General features: G+C 42.8%; 1 protein-coding gene across 5 annotated transcripts in view; it reads right to left on the bottom strand.

The window, feature by feature from the left end:
• The window catches only part of Fhod3 (formin homology 2 domain containing 3), a 421,283-nt gene that overhangs the window by 3,218 nt on the left and 398,069 nt on the right, over positions 1-19,996 (bottom strand). For 3 of the 5 annotated variants that reach the window (XM_031365151.1, XM_031365153.1, XM_031365154.1), the window contains 5 exons: positions 19,060-19,221; positions 15,782-15,972; positions 9,942-10,134; positions 5,922-5,945; positions 4,313-4,487 (listed from right to left, as the gene is read on the bottom strand). In XM_031365151.1, coding sequence (XP_031221011.1) covers positions 4,313-4,487; positions 5,922-5,945; positions 9,942-10,134; positions 15,782-15,972; positions 19,060-19,221 — 745 coding nt within the window. The remainder of the gene's footprint in view (positions 1-4,312; positions 4,488-5,921; positions 5,946-9,941; positions 10,135-15,781; positions 15,973-19,059; positions 19,222-19,996) is intronic. The other 2 variants (XM_031365152.1, XM_031365155.1) reach the window with 1 other exon arrangement.

Raw genomic sequence — 19,996 nt, 5'->3', positions numbered from 1 at the left:
CTCTCTCTCTCTCTCTCTCTCTCTCTCTCTCTCTCTCTCTCTCTCTCTCCTGTGTGTGACATTGCTACCTGCAGGTCCTATGATTATCTGAGGGCACATGACCCAAGCAATACCCTGCATAGGATCAGTGACATCCAGAAAGGGCATACCCAATAATACACAGAGAGCCATCAAAAGATGACTAAATCACAGCTCCATTATGTACCTAGTCACTGTCACAGAAACCAACAGGGTTTGTGATGCACACTTTATGTTGGGATTTCCTCTGAAGAATGAACTTGCCCTCTTCCATCAGCAGTAGAGATCTTGACATAGTTTGTCTCTGAAATACCTGTCTGTTCCTTCTCAAGACAATGTGTTTTGTAAATCCCTACATGCTATGACCACCCAAATCTCCCTGTAGGTAGCTGCTACCTATAGACAAGAAAAAAGCATGAGTTTCCAAGCAACATGTTAGAAACCAATGCTGATTTAACATCTATGACCATGGCCTTTGTGGTAGATTAACATCCTTGTGAAAACTCTTGGATGATGATGAATTTCTTCAGAAGGAAAGATACTGGGGGTATCCTGAACCATTCATCTCTATACCTTAAACTTCATTTTATAATAGATGTACAGTTCTACAAGCCTATAGGTTAGAGTTCTTGAATTCATAGCCATGGATATTGTGCCTGGGTAAGGCCTAGTGGAAGTCAAAGAAATGCCAACTTGCCCAATCTGAGGGAGGTAAATGATTTTTAACTGTTTTTTTTGTTAAATGAAGATTAATGTTAATAAATATTATGTTAATATGCATACATTTTATCTCTTCTTTCATGCTGTTATTTTTAAGATTTTGAGGCTTGTAAGTACCTAGCTGTTAATGATCTAGCACTTGATGGAACTAGCTGGGAATAGTGAATAATTGTTTAGTAAACTATGATTTTTATGGATGTGTGTATACAAGCATACATGTGTATGGGTGTGTATTCATGCATGTGTGTATGTGTGTGTGCATATGCATATATGTATTTGTATGTATGTGTCCACACATGCATGTTTGTCCATGTGTATATATGTGTTCTTGAAATCTTACTGTAAATATGAAAGAGGCAAAGGACAGTATCTTCAAGTGGCAATGGCTGTTATAATTGCTGACAGTTTTTTAATTAATTATTTTAATTATTTACATTCCAAATGTTGTACCTCCTCCAGGTCCCCTCTCCCAGAGTTCTTTACCACATCCTCCCTCCCCTTTGCCTCTAAGAGGGTGCTTGACCCCACCCCAAGCATCTCCCTTCTCTGGGGCATCAAATCTCTACAGGATTAGGTGCATCCTCTCCCCTTGCCTGAGGCCAAACAAGGCAGTCCTCTACTACATATATCCAAGGGCATCAGATCAGCCCATGTATACTCTTTTGTTGGTGGCTTAGTCTCTGGCTGCTCCCAGGGATCTAGGTTAGTTGACACTGTTGGTTTTCCTATGGGGTTGCCATCCCCATCAGCTCCTTCAATCCTCCCCCTAACTCTTTCATAGAGGTCCCCAACCTCAGTCCAATGGTAGGCTGTTGAGTATCTGCATCTGAATCAGTCACCTGCTGGTAGAGTCTCTCAGATAACAGCCATGCTAGGCTCCTGTCTGCAAGCACAACATAGCATCAGTAATAGTGTCAAGGCTTGGTGCCTGCCCATGGGATGGATCCCAAGTTGGGCCAGTCACTGCTGGGCCATTCCTTCAGTCTCTGCTCCATTTTTGTCCCTACATTTCTTTTAGGCAGGAATAAATCTGGATCAAAATTTTTGAAGGTGGGTTGGTGATCCCATCCCTCTACTAGGAGACATGTCTATCTACTGGAGGTGATCTCTTCAGGTTCCATCTCCCCACTGTTGGGCATTTCCGCTAAGGTCACCCCCAATTAGGCTGACACAGTTCTCAAAGTCTACTTTTGCTTAGATTTCTTAATGGCTGTCCTCAAAGTAGAGCCACCAACAGCCAAACTATATCATGCAACAGTCTCCTGATTCCCTTCCACCTGATGATTTAAAATTCTGTCTTATCTTGAAATCTAAACTATCCTTACTTGCTGGTTAGTGGTGGCATATGCCTTTAATCCCAGCACTTGGGAGGCAGAGGCAGGTGGATTTCTGAGTTTGAGGCCAGCCTGGTCTACAGAGTGAGTTCCAGGACAGCTAGGGCTATACAGAGAAACCCTATTTCAAAAAACCAAAAACAAACAAACAAACAAAAAACTATCCTTACCAACCCCCACACAACTCTATCAATTCCATTTGCTTCTAATATACTTTCAGAGCACTGGACAGAAATGCTCTTCCCCCCCTCTGAGACTTACCAACATCTCCTGCCAACACATCCCCAGTGATCTGGTTTTGATGTAGCAGTTATGAGAAATCTAAAGCATTACCAGGCTGTTCTGTGACAACTTTATCTCCTTGTGAGCTCGTTGTGGAATTGATTTTTTGTTTGTATCTTCTCTTTCCTTGGTCACTTCTCCTTGCTACCTAGTCACCACTTGTACTCATTCTTTCTGCTTATATACATGATCTTAGAACATCTGCACCTCCATGAATACATTGGGAAAAGACTGCCATGGCCTCTCATGCTTCCAGTGGCCCAGGAGACTTACTGGGCTATTCTAAGACATTTAGACATAGTGAAGGGATACAGCATTCTAGGCTATAACAGCATGATATCAGTTTACCTTCACTTCATTTCTCAAGCTGTGCAATTGTTGAAAGCAGACAGACATTTATGTTTCCCTTTTAGAAATCTAACCTTAAACAGGAGGTGAGTCATGTCAGTGGAGGTGCTATTTTAATATAGACAAAATATTTGTTTTCACTCTGAAAGATAATCCCCATGGGGGTTAAGAGCTAGAGAAGTTTCTCTGGCATTGAAAGATGTCATTCTGCCTTTTTTTGTTTTGCTTAAATCTTCTATAGTTTCTGTTGAAAAATGAACCATCATTTCTACAGCCAGGCTATAGGTAAGAAGTGTCTTTTCTCTGTTACAAAAATATTATCTTTATGTGTGATTTTCAGCAGTATACCTATTAAATGTCTTTTTTTCTCTACTTAGTCTGCTTAGTTCTTTTATGTGTGGGGGTGTTTTGTATGTATATATGTGTATGTATCATGTGTATTCCTGGTGTCTGAAGCCAAAAGCAGTCATGGATCCCCTGAGAATGGAGTTAGAGATGTCTGTGAGCTGCCATGGGGGTGCTGGGCGAGGCTAGTTAGTGATCTTAAGAGCATCTCTCTGGCCCATCTGCTTGCTTTGTAGACATGTGGAAAAAAATCATTATTTCATGATGCAGCTGTATCTCTTACAACCTGTTCTGTTTACTTCAGCATACTTCACTTTGCATATTTTCAAATATATTGTCTTTGGATTCAATAATTTTCTCCTTTTTAGACAAAATTCTGCAATTTAACCTGTCCACTATGCTCCTTACTTCAGGTGTTTTATTTTGTGGCTTCATGAAGCCCATTTGGCTCTTCTTATAAATTCTAATTATCTGTAAAATCATCCACTTTTATTTAACCTACTGTGTGTGTGTTTATTTAGTTGTTTTTGTTGTTGTTTCTTTTTAGAACAGTACTTGCAATGGTCATTTCAAGTCCTTGAGTATACATTGTAGTATATTGATGACTGAGGGCTATGCCGCTAGTGTCTTTCCTGTAGATTACCAGCCATGGTTTCGTGTTCTTTCTTAGTTTCTAATGTGTATAGAAGAATGCATAGGGCCCATGAGAGGCCTCATCAGGTCAGGGCACCTGTTGCTTACGTTGATGACCTGAGGTCCTTTCCCCAAATCCACAGGGTAGAAACACACAAGAACTCCATATACAAATTGTCTTCTGACCTCCACATGTATGCTCTGACATATTCTATGTGCACACAAAGATGGCTGCCTGCAAGGGTAAAAGTGCTCACCACACAAGTCTGGCAAGCTGAGATCAATCCTAGAACCCACAGAAAGGTGGGAAGATGAAACAAACTTGTTCTCTGAACACCACGTGCATACAGTAATATACCCTCTCAGCACACACACACGCAGATAATAATAATAAATGTATGTGAAAAGTCCCAGTTCAGCAGTTCCCCTCCTAAGAAGCTTTCCACTGTGCCTTCTTTACATCTAGCCAGGACAGCCTTCTATAAGAAGATGCATGGATAAGTCAGCATATAGAGTACTGGGGCTTTAATGGCTCTTCACATACACAGTAATCCACACACTGCAATGAAGAGAAATTTTCTGGGGTGGTCAACCTGGGAATACCACCCCCCCACATCGTCAGCAGAAGTTACCTCGGCTTGCCCGGCTGCGAGTGCGGACACCAAGCACAGGAGTGGCATCCTCCAGCGCAGGAGATGAGGTTTTCAACACAGCCTTCATGTTCTCATGTTCAGCTGCATCCTCAGCATAGCTCAGACCCTGTGGCTGGCTCGGCACTGCTGGAGAACTGCCAGAGAACTTGCCAGACTGCAAAACCAAAGTGAGGTTAAGATGTGAGGAACACTCATCGAAGAGGCCATCAGGCTTAGAAAGTGTTCATTCAAGGGCAACACTCTCTCCTCTGGTTTCTCCTTGTGTGTATTCAGTGTATCACGGAGTTCTGTTACTCATGGAAAATGCCCAACATGGCAAATATCTCTCTACAAGAAGATCTAACACCAGAAAGAGAAGCCTCAGAAGGAACTTCACTGCCATCCATCCTGCACTGGAGTGGATGCCACCTAGGGGAGACGGACATTAACTCCTGGGAGAGCTAAACATCAAAGGAAATGCTGGTAAGACCTGATATTTGCCTTGCCCATCAACTGTCTAGAGCTTCATTTTCTATGCTGATGCTGAGGAGTCTTGGAGATTTAACCTCATCTCCCTTTTATGGAAAAAGAAAAGAGACTTTCCAAGAATAAGTGGCTTGCCGGCGATCACAAATGTGTTCAGGTCACAGAACAGAAGATGCCAGATGAATTCAGCCTGAAACTTAATTCAGCAATCCTACCTTTACTTTTGTTTAAAAATGTAGATGCTTGCTGGAACAAGCATTATAAACTCAGATTGATTTTCTCAAAACTGCAGGGCATATATGTTTTCTAAGGTGTGTTCTAGAACTCTATACAGAGCTTTATATGCACGCAGTGCTTACATCTGGGTGAAGAACAAGAAGAGGAGCTTGGACCAAGATCAGCTCCAAGGTTTTGCTTCTCAGCCAACCTTGCTACAGACCTGTGACAAATCTGTGACTTACTCTGTCTATGCTTCTCCTTCTTCAGTCCCCAGGGTCAACCATCACTGTTAGTCTTTCTTCCTGACTCTGGGATGCTCTGTATATTTACCCTGTTTTGGTTTTACGTGTGTTTTCGATGCTGTGGATCAAACTCAAGGCCTTGTACATGCACAAGCAAGTCCTGCACCACTGAGCTCCATCCCCAGCCTGATTCTATTTTGCTTTTCTGTTTATATGGTTTGTATAGTTTGCTTGGGTTTTTCTTTTTTTTTTTTAGTTTGATAAAAGTTCTTGTTATGTCCCTGGTCAGAAACTCACAATTCTCCTGCCTAGGATTACAGACATGCAGCCCTGTGCTCAGCTTGGGTTGTAAAAAGCACAGAAAGGGGCTGGAATGGAAACTGTCCACTTTTCCAGCCTCACCTGAACCTAGTGACAGAGTACTGGTTAGTTATGGCTCGGGGACGTTACAAAATGTAGTTAGTACCTCAATCTCTGGTACAAACAGCAATGACAAGAGCTGATCAGATGGTTAGTGATCACACGAGGACTAATCAGAAAACGTCCATGCACAGTTTTCAAGTGCTAAACAGTGCTAACACTTCATGCTAACTGTTAGGTTTACTCTACAGCACACAGGGAAGGGCAAATGTGGTGTTCTTTACACTCATGAATTGTCATACCTCAGTGTCATCCTCGTCATCGGTCTACCAGAAAGGACAGGGCAGGACAAGATGGAAAAGACAGAAGGATTCTTAGAAGGCACAGACATCAGCAAAATAAGATAATCTCACTGACAGATCATGTTCAAAAAACCAGAAAGCAGCCACTAACAGCAGGGCATGCTGTCGTAAGTCACAAGGTGCCAGGCTCTCTCTGTGTTCTTACGGGGTGTTTTCTCAGTGCTTCAAGATCACACTGATAGGAGGCAGGAGGTATTTGATGAGCTTCAGGTTCACCTCCAGAGAAAAGCCATAAGGTCAGTCACTAATCAGCCTCCCTGACCACTACCAAGCTTCTATACTCTTCATGCAGCTGGCTATGTCTGTGTGGCTCACCATTACCTACTGGCTTCCTAGGCGTCAGTAGGTAGACCAGGCTTCATTGACCTGGCTGTGCCCATCACAAGTTCTAGGCTCTTCGCTGCCCAGCCTGAGGGGCTTTCTACACACAAGTCACATGGGACATAAGAAAAAATCCCCAAGCACAACATACCATACTACCCTCAGACACATGAAGTTTCAAGCTCTTTGTAGAATGTTACTATTCCTCAAGGCAGTCACTAGAAGTGACACTGTACTACAATTACTTTATCAGTAGATGTGCTTTGAAGACCCTTTTATAAATAAAGTGAACAGGAAAAATCATGCCAGTCTCTTGATTTAAACTCAACACACTTTTAGTATTTTAATATAAGTATTTCCACAGAGGCTAGAGGCCAGACCAACAAACCAGGCATGATTTTTTGAGAACTGGCTGTACTTTTAGACTGTAAGATAACAAGTCCTCTCTACCATTCTTCTTGTTGAGTGAATTATCAGGTTAGTCAGGATGACTGGCATTTTTATCGGGCATAGGCACATAGGCAAGATGCTGTGTTTTGAATCTCCAGCCACCCCAAGCCCTCAAAGGGCTGTCAGTCCCTTTCCTAAAGAAGAAGTCAGGGTTAAAAGGGTCTCATACTCGGGTCCCTATTCCCTCTGCAATAGAGTCCTGCGACTTGATAAGCTGAGTTCCCAGAGACCATTTGGATTTTGATAGGAATCACAGCACAAAGTTTCTGTTACCCACAGAGAAACCAAAGATATATACAGGAGTATTAAACACACAGGGAAAGATTTTTTTAAAAACCTGTTTATCCATCCAGAAAGCTGGGAATTGGGAGTGACGAATAGCCCAGTGATCTGTGTTATCTGTTGGGCAAGGCCAACTCCTACAGCCAGGACTGGAGGCAGCTAGTAATCTAAATTTTATAGCCAGGGGTTTCTCCGAGCTCCCACGACCAGGACCAGAGGTTGCTAATAACCCAAATGACCTCTACACTGTCTGTGTGACAGACCAGGCCAGAACCTTCCTTGGGCCCTTAAGCCTATCTCTAGGACCCATCTTCTTGGAGGAAATGACATGTGCCCTGAGTTTTGATAAAACTGCACTTCTTTGTGCAGTGCAGTGGGGGATTGTATTATACAGGAAACTTTTCCAAATTACACTGGGCTTAAATGTGTTGGGAATAAACTGCCTGATATCAGACTCCCCAACCTGTGATTCTCATCTGTTTGCGGTTTGCTTCCTTGCCTGGACACCTGCAGGGTCCCCCAGGAGGTCTAGGGCCAGGCTAGGACAGAAGGATGAAGAATGAGTTCCACACTGGGCCATTTGTAGAAGGACCCCTGGGTTGTGAGAAAGGGGCCCACTGCATGCTTGGAAGCAGATCAGAGAAGGTAGCCTCCAGAGTTCCTGCAGACTTCTCATTGTGAACTGCTACAAACCTATTTATTTTGAATCTACAATAAAATTGACTCTACAGAATTCTCCAAAAAAATGAAATCTTTTCTAGCTCCGGTGTTCAGGTTCCATGACTCTAAGTCTACTGTGTGGCTTCAGCTTTGGCTGTGCATGTCATTTTCTAACCAGATTGTGTCATCTCTTGGTGACGACCTTGCCTCTCCCTGTCCTCATGTCTGTCCAGGCACCCTAGTACGGGGCATACAGCAAGCCTTTCTCAGAGCTGAGCAAATCCAAGACTGTCGGGGTCTAGTAACAATATTCTAATACTCCAGAAGGTGGCAGGCTTTCCACACAAATACTACCTTGACCTCTGCTACTATGGACTAGTTTGAGAGTTAACATTGAAGAAATCTGTACTGTCTAGATTTTAATAGAAATCTAAATACTTTTGAATCACACTCTAGAAACATTACCTCTTGAGAGCCAAATGTTCTCAAAGAAGGATAAATTTAAAACTTAGTAGGCTCTGTTTAAAAAAAAAAATGTCAGGAATTTGGCAAGAAATTTTAATGTGTTTTCCTAACTATAAGCATATTGGACTTGTGTTGTTTGCATTACAATATGTCTAATTTCCTCAAAAAATAAATGATTCCTTTTAAAGACTTTTAAAAATAACACTTTGGAATGAAATGTAGGTCATAGTTTGCCCAAGTGGCTCCAATTTGCTTTCTGAATACCCCAGAAAGCCAAAGTTCCAAGGCAACCAGATTTTAAAGGATGGAATAACCCGGCTGATAACATCAACATTCAGAGTTGTGAGGGGTTGAAGAGCAGACTCCTTCCAGGAGATAGTCAAGAAGCATCCAAGGAGGCAAGAGGTTTAGGATTAAGTGGGTGACAGATAGAACTGCCTTTTAAGTACAAAGCGTCCTGTAGTCACAGCATCTGGGCATCCACAGGAAGTCAGAGGCCTCAGGAATGCTTACTCTTAATAACCACACTCCCTGCTTTGCCTGCACTATGAACACTCCCCTGGCCACAGATGGCAGCCTCCATAAGGTCTTAATTGATTTCTCTCCTCTGCAGAGACATCTGCCTGACTTGAGTTCAGCTGAGGCTTAAGCCCCTGGAGTGATGGCAGTCTTGATGGCTTAACCCTTTACTCCTTCCATTCCCCTTCTCAGGAAGCCCAGGGCACCAAGCTCTTGCACCAGTGGGGAAAGTTCATGGGCACTAATGAAAATAATGAAAAAAAGAATCACATTGGGGCTCTCTCCAATAGGTTCCAAATAGAATCTAATGGCCCCAATTCCCCGTTGGGTCTAAGTCTAGTCAAATAAGTAAAGAAAAGAGGATTCCCTGAAAGGGGGGATTCCAAGAAAATGTCTTCATTTTTTTTTCCCAAAAAGCCACTAGTAGCTTACTAGTAATAATGCATGGGGGAGCCAACTGACTTTCATGTCACACAGAAGCAAATTGGAAAGAAAGCATGCCCTGGGCACTTTTGCCAGTCTACACATCTTTCCTGTATCCTGTTCAGCTCCATTTATGGAACATGCCACGTCTCCAAAACATCTGTAGTTAGCCTGCCCATTTTTCTGCTTCTCAATCCTTTCCCTGGCTGTGTGATATGGTACTAAGGTAGGCTCATGGATGGAAAGATAGAGAGCCAGCAATATGGGGAGATAAGTGTTGAGGATAACCTCAGGTGCTGCAGAGAAACTTCTGCTAGACTTACTGTCCTCTGTGACATCTTCCAACGCCAACACTCTGTGACTCAAATTATGTGACCACTAGTTACGTCTTAGAGGAGTAACATCAGTTTGTCAGCTCATCTTCTCAAACTGAGTAGTCCAAGTGGCTGACTGATACACAACATTGTTAGGAGAATGAAAATCCTGATTTAATGTCGCATAAATACACATGCCTTCCTATGCTAGGCTGCATTACCTGCTACACACACACACACACACACACACACACACACACACACCTTCATCAAATGTCAACTACTAAGCCTCCAGACACCCCATCTTAATTTTCACTGTCCTGGTACTCATGTGTTACACAATAGATTTCCACAGACATAGTAGAAGAGGAGATTGAGGGCACTTTGTAAAAGAGAAACTTTTTTGTGTTGCTGTTCACAAGCAGGAAGAAGAAAACAACACATCCTTCCAAAATTGTGGAGCTACTTAGGATTTTTCTTACTTTCAAAACCCATAGCATGAAGCATCTGAATTCATGAAACTTACATCGGTGATCATCTTCCCTCTGGTCTTATTTCTCTCTCTGTGGTTGGCCCGTTTCTGTTTCTGCTGTAGAACCCTTTCCCTGGTTGTGCGATACTCCAGAGCAAACTCGCTGATGATCCTGCAGAACTTGTTGATGTTCACCTCTCGAATTGCATAAGGGGGATGGCCCATGAACAGTAAAAATGAGTGAAATCTGCACACGAAAGACAGGGAGGACAATAATTACTTGTGTAGAACTTTTCTATAAGAAATCCCTGAGCTAGGCTTTCGGCAGGAGAGCACTATTCATCCCTGGGCCTGTAAAGCTGAAGCACCTTCTGGGGTAAAGAAGAAACAACATTCAAGTTCACCTCGCATTCTCATCTGCTGACATGATGCTAAGTCTGGTGAAAGATTCCAACAACTTTCTTTACATTTGTAAATGGATCTGACAAGCTTTCCAGAAAAATGATCAAGTTATATCCTAAGGAAGACACAGCACAATTTCTAGATTATATGAGAACTGTATGGGACCAGAGAAATCCCTCACTTAGCTCTTGAGTAACCGAATGTGTGCAGATGATATATTTTTTAAAATGGGTTCTAAATAGATAATTGTAAAGTAGTGTGCTTCTAAATAGATGCTTCTAGGTATTTTGAAACATTTTTCTTGCAGTATTAAATGTACGATCTTACTTGAACTAAGACTTGCCAAATAAGTTAAATACAATTTCCTATGTTTATGAATTAAAAGCTGCTAAGCTGGAGCTGTTGACTTTGGCCTGCTGAGGCAGAGAAACTGAGAGTGAGGCAAGCCTGGCCTCCGCAGCAAGGCACTGCCGCAGACTGAGGCAAGCCTGGCCTTTGCAGTATGACACTGCCACAGACCAAGGAGTTGGACGCCATTGGCTCTGTAAAGCTAGCACACAAGTTCCAGGAAGCAAAGGATAAGATAGAGAAAAATGGGGCAGCATTTTTTGGTAGAATAAAGAGTACCACATAAATAACACCATTACCTATGGACAAAAGCTCGTGGCTTTGATCACTTTGATTTGTACAGTTTTGATATGGATGTAATTTGTTTTTCAGGGAAGGGCACTTTGCTTTTCTTTTGTAAAACTTAACAGAATAAAACATTTACATTGTTTTTAAAGCAAAAAGGACTGCAAAATGCTGCCAAAAAAAAAAAAAAAATACAAGAAAGAAAGCCCTCAGAGGAAAACAAGATACAAATTTCCATGACTTTGGATTAGATGTGTTTTTAGATATAATACCAAAACCATAAGCAACCAGTAGAAAAGAATGAACTGAACTGCACCACAATTTAAAACTTTTGTGTTTAAAAGGACATTGCCAACAGTGGATATACAACCTTCAGAATGGGACAAGGTGTCAGCAAACCGTGTATGTGATAAGGACCCCCTGCCCAGGGTACACAGAGCATCTCAGGACGCAAGGCTGAGAAACAGACAGTCAAAGGGTGTGAACACTCATTTCTCATTTTATAAAAAGTTATACAAATAGCCAAGAAGTACATAAAAATATGTTCAAATCATTACTCAACAGGGAAATGGAGGTGGCAACAGCAGATGCTACACCGCCTCATGCACACCGATGGCTATCTCAAAAACATAGTCGAGTATCCGCAGGGACTTGGAGAAACTGCAATTATTTGCCAGCAATGGTGGTAACATAGGAGGGTCAACTGCTATGGAAAGCCTGTGGCGGAGTTCTTCAGAAAGCTAAAGACATGTTCTATGTGGCCACACAGCTTCTTGTGCACACACTCAGACAAGAAAATGTGTGTACATACAAAAACATCTACACAAATGTTCACAGCAGGATCACTCTTAACAGCCAGAAACTAAGAACCCAATGTTCACCTACAGATGAATGTATAAATTGCATACATACGCACACAAGCACCCCACAGCCAACTCCATTCTCTGCCAATTTGTCATGATTCCAACCACTTTGAATATTATCATTATTCAGGAATGAAATAAGGCCCCTCTGTAGTTTGTAGAAAATCCTAAACGGACACAGAGGCCAAAGAGCGAAGAGCCATAGGACTGGCAAGGCATCTAGTATGAGCCATTTACTCTGCTCAGAACATTTTGCCCACATACTGGTGCATGGATGATGATGATGATGATGATGATGATGATGATGATGATGATGGTGGTGGTGGTGGTGGTGGTGGCGGTGGTGGTGGTGGTGGTGGTGGTGGTGATGATGATGGAAATGTTCTTTACACCACAGATCTCTGTCAAATTGTCACCTCTCATGTGAGTCTTCCCAGACCATTCTATATAAATCAGCACCTTCTTGTCACCGCTGACACAGTACTACTCCAGCCTGAGTTTCCTGGCTCTTACTGCCAAATGACACTACTTATCAGATGTAACATAGATATTTTACAAGAATAGGGTGGTATACGATCCTGCATATATTATCTTCTATCACTATCCAAGAGCTGTGCATATACAAGAATCAACATAGGAACCTGTCCTCAACAGATAGTAACTGTACTTTGTCTCATTCTTAACAATGACCTTTCTGACTCCTCTTTTTTAATGTATAATTTTATATAAAACTCAAAATAGCTCATTCTCTACCACCTGACCACTGTTTTAGATCCACAAGCATCAAAACCTTAGGTATAAACTGAAAATTTTACTTAAGTATTTATGTTGCAAACTAGGGAGGGAACAAGCACATAGACTTTGTACCTGAGAAAAATATTCAGATGTGCATTTGAAAGAAAGACTATATGCACTTGTTCAGAAAGCCAAAGCATTTGACTTGGAGGAAGCGAAAGCTTTGAGAGATTAGCTGACTATAACCTTTGGCTTATAGACACACAGGTCTCGTGGCTATGGCAGGACTAGCTCCCATCACTAGAAGTTCAAGTCAAGACAAGAATCTGCACCTTTTCCATTACCAGCCTTTAAATCAGGTTTGTCATTTACTGAGGTGATGGGCTCCTTCAGGGGGAATTACTTCGGGGGTGAGGGGTGGGTCTGGGTGTTTACCTGTCTTCTGCCTTCCCCTAGGCCCATCTACATAGGCATATCCACATAGGTATGCCTACCTGCAGACCCTGGCTTCAGTTCACCAGGCCTTCTAGGGAGAGGTAACCCCCACCCCAACTCTCCTCTGCTTTCTCTTCCATACCTTTCATAGTAACTACTAACCAATGATCCCTTGGGAATGACTGAGTTTACACATCACCCATGGTGCAACTCAAGGCTGTTAAGGCAGCAGGAGATGATGAAAGGTGAATGTGTGGGTGCCAGCAAACAAGATTTTCTATGATGGACAAAAGTTTCAAAAGCCAAGTATTGCCTGCAGCAACAGTTATGCAAACAAATACAACTTTCTGATCTGAAGCTTGACAGGTAGGCCTACATGGTAATATAATTTTACTGATTAAAAGGTATAAGGCCTCCTCCTCTTCCTTTTCCTCCTCCTCCTCCTCTTCCTCTTCCTCTTCCTCCTCCTCTTCTTGTTCTTGTTCTTCTTGTTCTTGTTCTCCTTGTTCTCCTTGTTCTTGTTCTTGTTCTTCTTGTTCTTCTTGTTCTTCTTGTTCTTGTTCTTGTTCTTCTTGTTGTTCTTGTTCTTATTGTTGTTCTTCTTGTTCTTGTTCTTGTTCTTGTTCTTCTTCTTCTTGTTGTTCTTCTTCTTGTTCTTGTTCTTGTTCTTCTTCTTCTTGTTGTTGTTGTTGTTGTTCTTCTTCTTCTTCTTCTTCCTCTCCTTCTACTTCTTTCTCCTTCCTTCCTCCTCCTTCCTCCTCCTCCTCCTCCTCCTCCTCCTTCTCCTTCTTCTTCTTCTTCTTCTTCTTTATTATTATTATTATTATTATTATTATTATTATTATTATTATTATTATTATTATTTGGTCTATTTCCCAATATATGGGGTGGAAGGCTACCCTAGTAGGTTTGAGCAGTGTTTAAGGAGGCAAAGCAAAGCAACAAGGCTCAGGTTAGCAATGAATTGCTGCTTTAATCAAATCAGTTCTATAATCCAGGCTCCTACTAAAGACTTTATTTGAACTTAGTGTTCTAAACTTTGGTTTCTACCATGGATACCACCTGTCACTCATGGAACTTTCAGTACCATCCAGAGCTATAGTGAATTTCTAGTCCATTCTGGTCATGGCCAGGGTCATAACCAATAGTGAAGATCAGTGAGCTTAGGTAACATGGGAGCAACCATCATCCATGTGACCTAAGTTGGATGGATCAATTTGAGAAAATACATCATAAGGAATAGCTTTATCAATGAAGCAAACTTTTAATCTATCTCGATAAAATGGTTACCAAAAGCAGGCACAACAACTTTATAAGACTTTAATGAATTTGCTCTAGTTTTAACATCTCAAATAGAAACTGTTTATTTTCTTGTTATTTTTAAGTTAGTAACCACTTGCATAATAAAAAGAATAAAGGATCAAAGCAGCCTATGTCCTCTTTTATAACTATGTCAAAGGCATAGTGTAATTTGAGTAAGAAGTTTAACAAAATATCTTTTAAAATTCTCCTATATAAAGGCAATATAACGTAAGTGAAATATAGATGTAGCTGGCTGAAATGGAGTTAGGGGCTTTACAGTTCAGCAGCCTAATTTCAAAAGTCCTGATTAATGGGTAAGCCATCAACCTAGAAATACTAATTTTTTTCCAAAATTGCTGTCCTGCCCAGAACTTTATATCCCCTCCCCTACCTTTTCTCACTAGTTGCCATCAAGGCCAAGAAAGAGGAGTTGGGGAGATCACTCAGTAGGTAAAGTACTTGCTTTGTGACTTTCAATGAGTTCAGAGTCCGGGCACCCAAAGAAAAAGCCAGGTGTGGAATTGTGTGGTTGGAATACCAGCACTGGGGCAACAAACCTAGGAGGATCTCTGAGGCTTGCTGGCCAGCTCATCAAGTTCAATCAGTGAGCTCTAGGTTCAGTGAGAGGCTCTGGGAAGAGCAACTGTGGATGATATCTGACCTTGAGCACGGGCTTGACACTCACAAGCACTAAGTACATATGTCACACAGAGCCCAAGGCGGAAGCATGTTCCTCAAAGCAGGAAATGACGCAAGAAGGGGTGGGCTATGGGAAGATGCAAGCACCAGGTTTTAGAAAGTCCCACATAGGCTTAAGAATGATAAAAGGGGAAGCTGAATAAAGAAGAAAAAGAGGGAAGGCTGGAGATCTTCCTAATTCCTATGCTGTGCTAAAGTACAAAAGGATGTGGTGGCTCATGGAAGAGTGGCCCAGCCTTGCCCTGTAGGTTGGAAGACCTGGACTCTATGCCTTGTCTAAAAGGAAGTGGCACAGACAGGCACAGAGCCACATTAGACCTGAGCCAGCTCCTTGGAAATGAAGCACACAACTCCAGAGGCTGCCTAGACCCTGGAACTCTGAGGAAGGCTGATGCAGAAGGCCCGTCTGGTAGGCAGGATCCAACCATTACTCAGGTGCGTGTGCTGGAGAGCAGCTGGAGAACACACCAGAGGCTGTGTATAGACCCAACATAAGAGAACCTTTCTAACAAGGAGAGCAGCCACATAGAGGAGTAGGCCCTTTGTAGATGAGATGACTCCAGCAGCTGCAGAGAAGAAACAATTTGCCAGAAATCTTACAAAAGCAATCCCTGGGTGAAGGGGGAATTTTGCATTAAATTATCCCCAGCATTCCTTCCAATTAAGATCCAATGGCACTGTTTTGCATACATAGATATTTAGACATCAGTACTATGCGGATACCTACTATGTATCTAGGATGCACCGTAACATTTTTGTAATTTAACTTTCTGATCCTTGTGTAGGAAATACTTTCATTTTCTGTAAGCTCTTCAGCACATGTACCTGTTAATTATCCTCCGATGGACGATCTTTAAAATTATAATTCGCTCTGCACAGTCTTTTAGGAACTCTGACATTCGTTGTTTTAAAACTGGTTTCATTTCATGTTTTGCAATTGCCTTGAGGTGGTCCCATGAAGCTTTGCACCGTCTCTCCATCTGACATAAATTATCCTGAAGTTGATCAAAGTCAACCTAGAAAGCAGGGAGAGAGAGAACACAGCAAGTGAGTGAAGCAACTGGACACCAGCCCAAGCCAGGAGCCCAGAGTGCCTCTGGATGGAAACAAGCATCAAAATCAAATTTACATCTTGAAATATAAACATATTTATGGCCTAAAAATGATTCACATGTGTATTTTTCATTGTCTCCACATCAACTTATTTAGTGATAAAATTGTTCCCCAAGTGAACTCAATATAAGAGTCCCCTTTGCTTGCCTTGTTTGGGAAGAAATGTTCTGAGAATATTTGAGAACTGTAAATTCAAACACAAAGTGAAGGAACCTGGTACAAGATGAGCTGAGTAGAAGTCTCATAAACCTTCGCAGGGTCCTCTTGTTCTTGGAGGCTAATCTTTTCCTAAGGACTAAGGAACTTTCCCAGTCACTGGAGGCTCTGCTATGTTCACCCAGCAAAGACCGCTGACTTCTCTTCACCGAAATTCACAGTTTATGTGAAAAGTGATCATCATTTTTCATCATTCATATATCCATCCAATACTCATGGAGTACCTGTGTCCAACAGTCCCCAGTTCAGGTATGCACAGAAGTCTAAGATAGCACAATAAATACACAAAGGCAAGTGCAGGATGTAAGTGACCCATGTCAGGAAGTGTCTCCTCCCATAGATCAAGCTCGACACTACCCTCAAGGCCTGTGTGCGTATGGAGGTGGAGAGGCATGAGATCCTGAGAGTTAATGCCAGCTACACATGCACAGTCACTTGAGACACAGCATAAACAAGTGTTCTTGGAAGTGCAAAGAGGTTGGAATGACCTGAATAGCCCCATCTGAAGCTTTCTAAAGTAAAGCAAAGGGTTAGTTGGTTCAGAAAAAAAAAAAAATACATTTGATGGGGCCTGGAGAAAAATACATTTGATGGGGACTGGTTAAGAGCACTGACTCTCACAGAGGACCTGAGTTCAAGTCCTAACACCCACATGGCAGCTCACAACTGTCTGCCTTCCAAGATACAATACTCTTGCACAGATATACATAAAGGGAAAAGACTAACCACATATAAAATAAAATAAAATATAAAATACACTTGAGGGCCAGATTTAGTAGAATAGGAAAGACACTGAGAGGGTCAGGAGAAGAACTAGAACTAAGTAGAGCTGGGCTGAATGTAGGGACTGAGGTGGACAAAGTGAGCAGCAGTGGGGTGGAGAGGGTAAAGGGGAGACAGACAGAAGTCTGAAAGAGGAGCCGATCAAAGAGGTCAGGACAGGGAGAGAAGCAGGGCCCAGAGGGGAAGACCCAGACAGTATTGGTAGTCTTACCCTCAGAAGAGGTCAAGTGAACAACAGAGGATCTGTGAGAGGACCTACCACAGCCATGGGAGGAAGACTGGGAGCCCAGAGGATTCCCAAGGCCAGGGAAGCAGGACAGAGCCTGAGAAGGGCTTAGTCCTATGGAACTACAAAGGTGCTCTGAAGATTGGAAGAAGGCAGCAGATAGCTGCTGTCTTTGGTGTCATGGCCTCCTGCTGCGAGATCTAAAGATCTGGAACAGCTGTCATCTAGAGTAACTGCTGTGGACAGTTTGGGCCTGTGTGGTCAGTATGCAGCAAGGACCACTCATGTAGCTATAATCTAAATGATACCTAAATGTCTGATAGGCATTCAGAAGAGGCCTGGTATTGAGGAGAGCCCAGGACAGCCCCTTGAAATCTGGCCTGGCCTGATATCAGGAATTTTGTGTTAGGCTCAGTTTGGTTACTAGCCACCTCCAGCTGGAGAAGACCCTGGGTAGAACCAAATAGAACCTGTTCATTTATTTTGCGTGGCTCTGAAAACCAAGACAAAAGAAAGGGGATCTAGACAGACTGACTTTGCCTTGAATTCCTAACAGAACCTCTTCTGAGGAAGGACTTGTGGAGGTGGCACAGCAGAGACTACAGAACCATGAGGGGCCTTTCTGTATCACTCAGGACACTCCAGACATGTAAAGACCACAGCCAAGTACCCACCACAGAACAGTGTGGCATGCATACCCATTAGGAGATTGTATTCTGAAAAACATTCTGTGAGTTCTGTCAGGGCTTAAAAACCACTAGCTATGCCTCTTTGTGTCTCATGAAGTCAACTGAGGGACCTGGCTTGGTATACCTGGTGACTGCCAGATAGTAACTTCTGAGGTAGCTGAAAGACACTCCCTGCTACTGGGTCACATGCTAGTCCAATGGGTGGTAGAGAAGAGATCTCCTCCAAGGACACCTCTGTAGCCCTAACTCTACCTCTTAGCCACTCTGCTCTCCAGCCACACCTCATGTTTGACTCCAGTGTACCCTAACACTTCCCATTCACACTGCCATGCCCACAGAGGCTTGGCTTCTGTGCCCTGTTACGGATTCCTGCCCACCCCCACAAACTTCAAGAACATCTATAACTTCATTTTTTCCCCAGTTCTGCTATATTTGGGTTTCTCTGGGTGTTGTTCTAACTCAGTAGTTCCCCCTGCCTTGCAAGCAGCTGAGTGACCACATACTGCAATAGTCTCATCCATAACCAGCCATATGCTAACAAAGATATTAACTCTGCACTTTAAGAGCCTACAGCTAAGGGTCCAAAGCCATATACTGTTTATAGCCCTATAAAAATGTTCCCTGTGTATAAGATCATTGGAACGGCCAATCTCTGAGCACTGGGGCCAGGCATACTGGAGTTTCTGATTCCAGATCTCACCCTGGGTACTATGGAATCTCAGAAGGAGCCAGGTGGTACCTTTTGGCTTGCCTACCAAAATCAGGCTGAAGGTTTGCAATATTGGAGAAGCTAGTCTGGAAGATAATACTCTTACCAGTGAACGCAGGAGTAAGGATCACATGGCAGGCTTGCCCCTCATACCTCAGTAGGAAAGAATCTAACCAAGGACCAGAGATAGGAAAAAGATCTTAAAAGTTCAGAAATGGCATGAAATGAATCATAACTGTGAACTCCAGAGCAGGCGGTACAGGCAGCAGCGAATGGCTTCCTACCAGAGGCCGTATGCCTCTGTGGTGACGCAGAAGACCCAGCAGTGAGGCCCATGAGGCCAGACTTTCCAAGTCCATGGACATACCTTGGCTGACCTAGTGATGGCCCCAATCTCTGAGTACAGATCTGAGCTGTCCGGAAAGTTTTCCACCACCATGGTGCACACGTGGTGGAGAAGAGACTGCTTGTGCACTGTATCTTTCACTTCTGGAACCTTCTCGAGGTAGCTTAACTCAAATGCTTTGGCCTGTTTGGTGACAAGAGAAAAACAAGTATTACCCAGGCTCTTTCAACTGGCTCAATGTCTGTCCGCAGTAGCCCGATGTTTAGCTTCGCCAAAGCTGGTGGGCAACACACTCCTTCTGCCGCTGCTCAGACTAGAAGCAGTCACTCTCACCACATCCCTGAGCCGCCCCCCACCCCCCGGGCTCTCACAGGTTTTTGACACCTGCTCAGCAACAGTTTTTTTTCTCCTTCGACCATTACTGAATATCTACATTCTAGCCAAAGTCAGGCCATCAGCAGCTACCTAAAGTCTGCTTTTTAAAAAACAGTATCAGGCCTGGAAAATGGCTTGGTAGTTAAGGTGGCATTCAACTTTGCAGAGGACCAGTTACATCATGGTACCTATACTGGATGGCTCACAACTCGGCTGATAACTCAAGCTCCAAGGCATCCATCCAAAACCTCTAGTTTCCATGGGCACCCACACCCTGTGTGCATGCTCACACACACACACACACACACAGAGTTAAAAACAAACTGAATCTTGAAAAGAATATCAGAATGTGTATAAGCCTGAATATTTGAGTGAGAAGCTTAGAGGAAAATAGAATCTCTCTGGATGAAAATCCCCTGATGTCAATGTTTTAGACTAGCCATACCCTATAAAGCATATGTACATATTTGCGTGCTTTCTTATAGAAGTGTTCATATTCAAATGAACGGCCCCTGATATTTCAAGGAAAGATAGCTTTGAATTTTCAGCAAGAAGACATAAAAGCTGCTTGTTCCACTGTGCT

The sequence above is a fragment of the Mastomys coucha genome, unplaced genomic scaffold, assembly GCF_008632895.1.
Source record: "Mastomys coucha isolate ucsf_1 unplaced genomic scaffold, UCSF_Mcou_1 pScaffold13, whole genome shotgun sequence".
NCBI classification, from domain to species: domain Eukaryota; kingdom Metazoa; phylum Chordata; class Mammalia; order Rodentia; family Muridae; genus Mastomys; species Mastomys coucha.
Note: the sequence above shows the minus strand (reverse complement) of the source record. Positions and strands in the feature narration are given on the sequence as shown.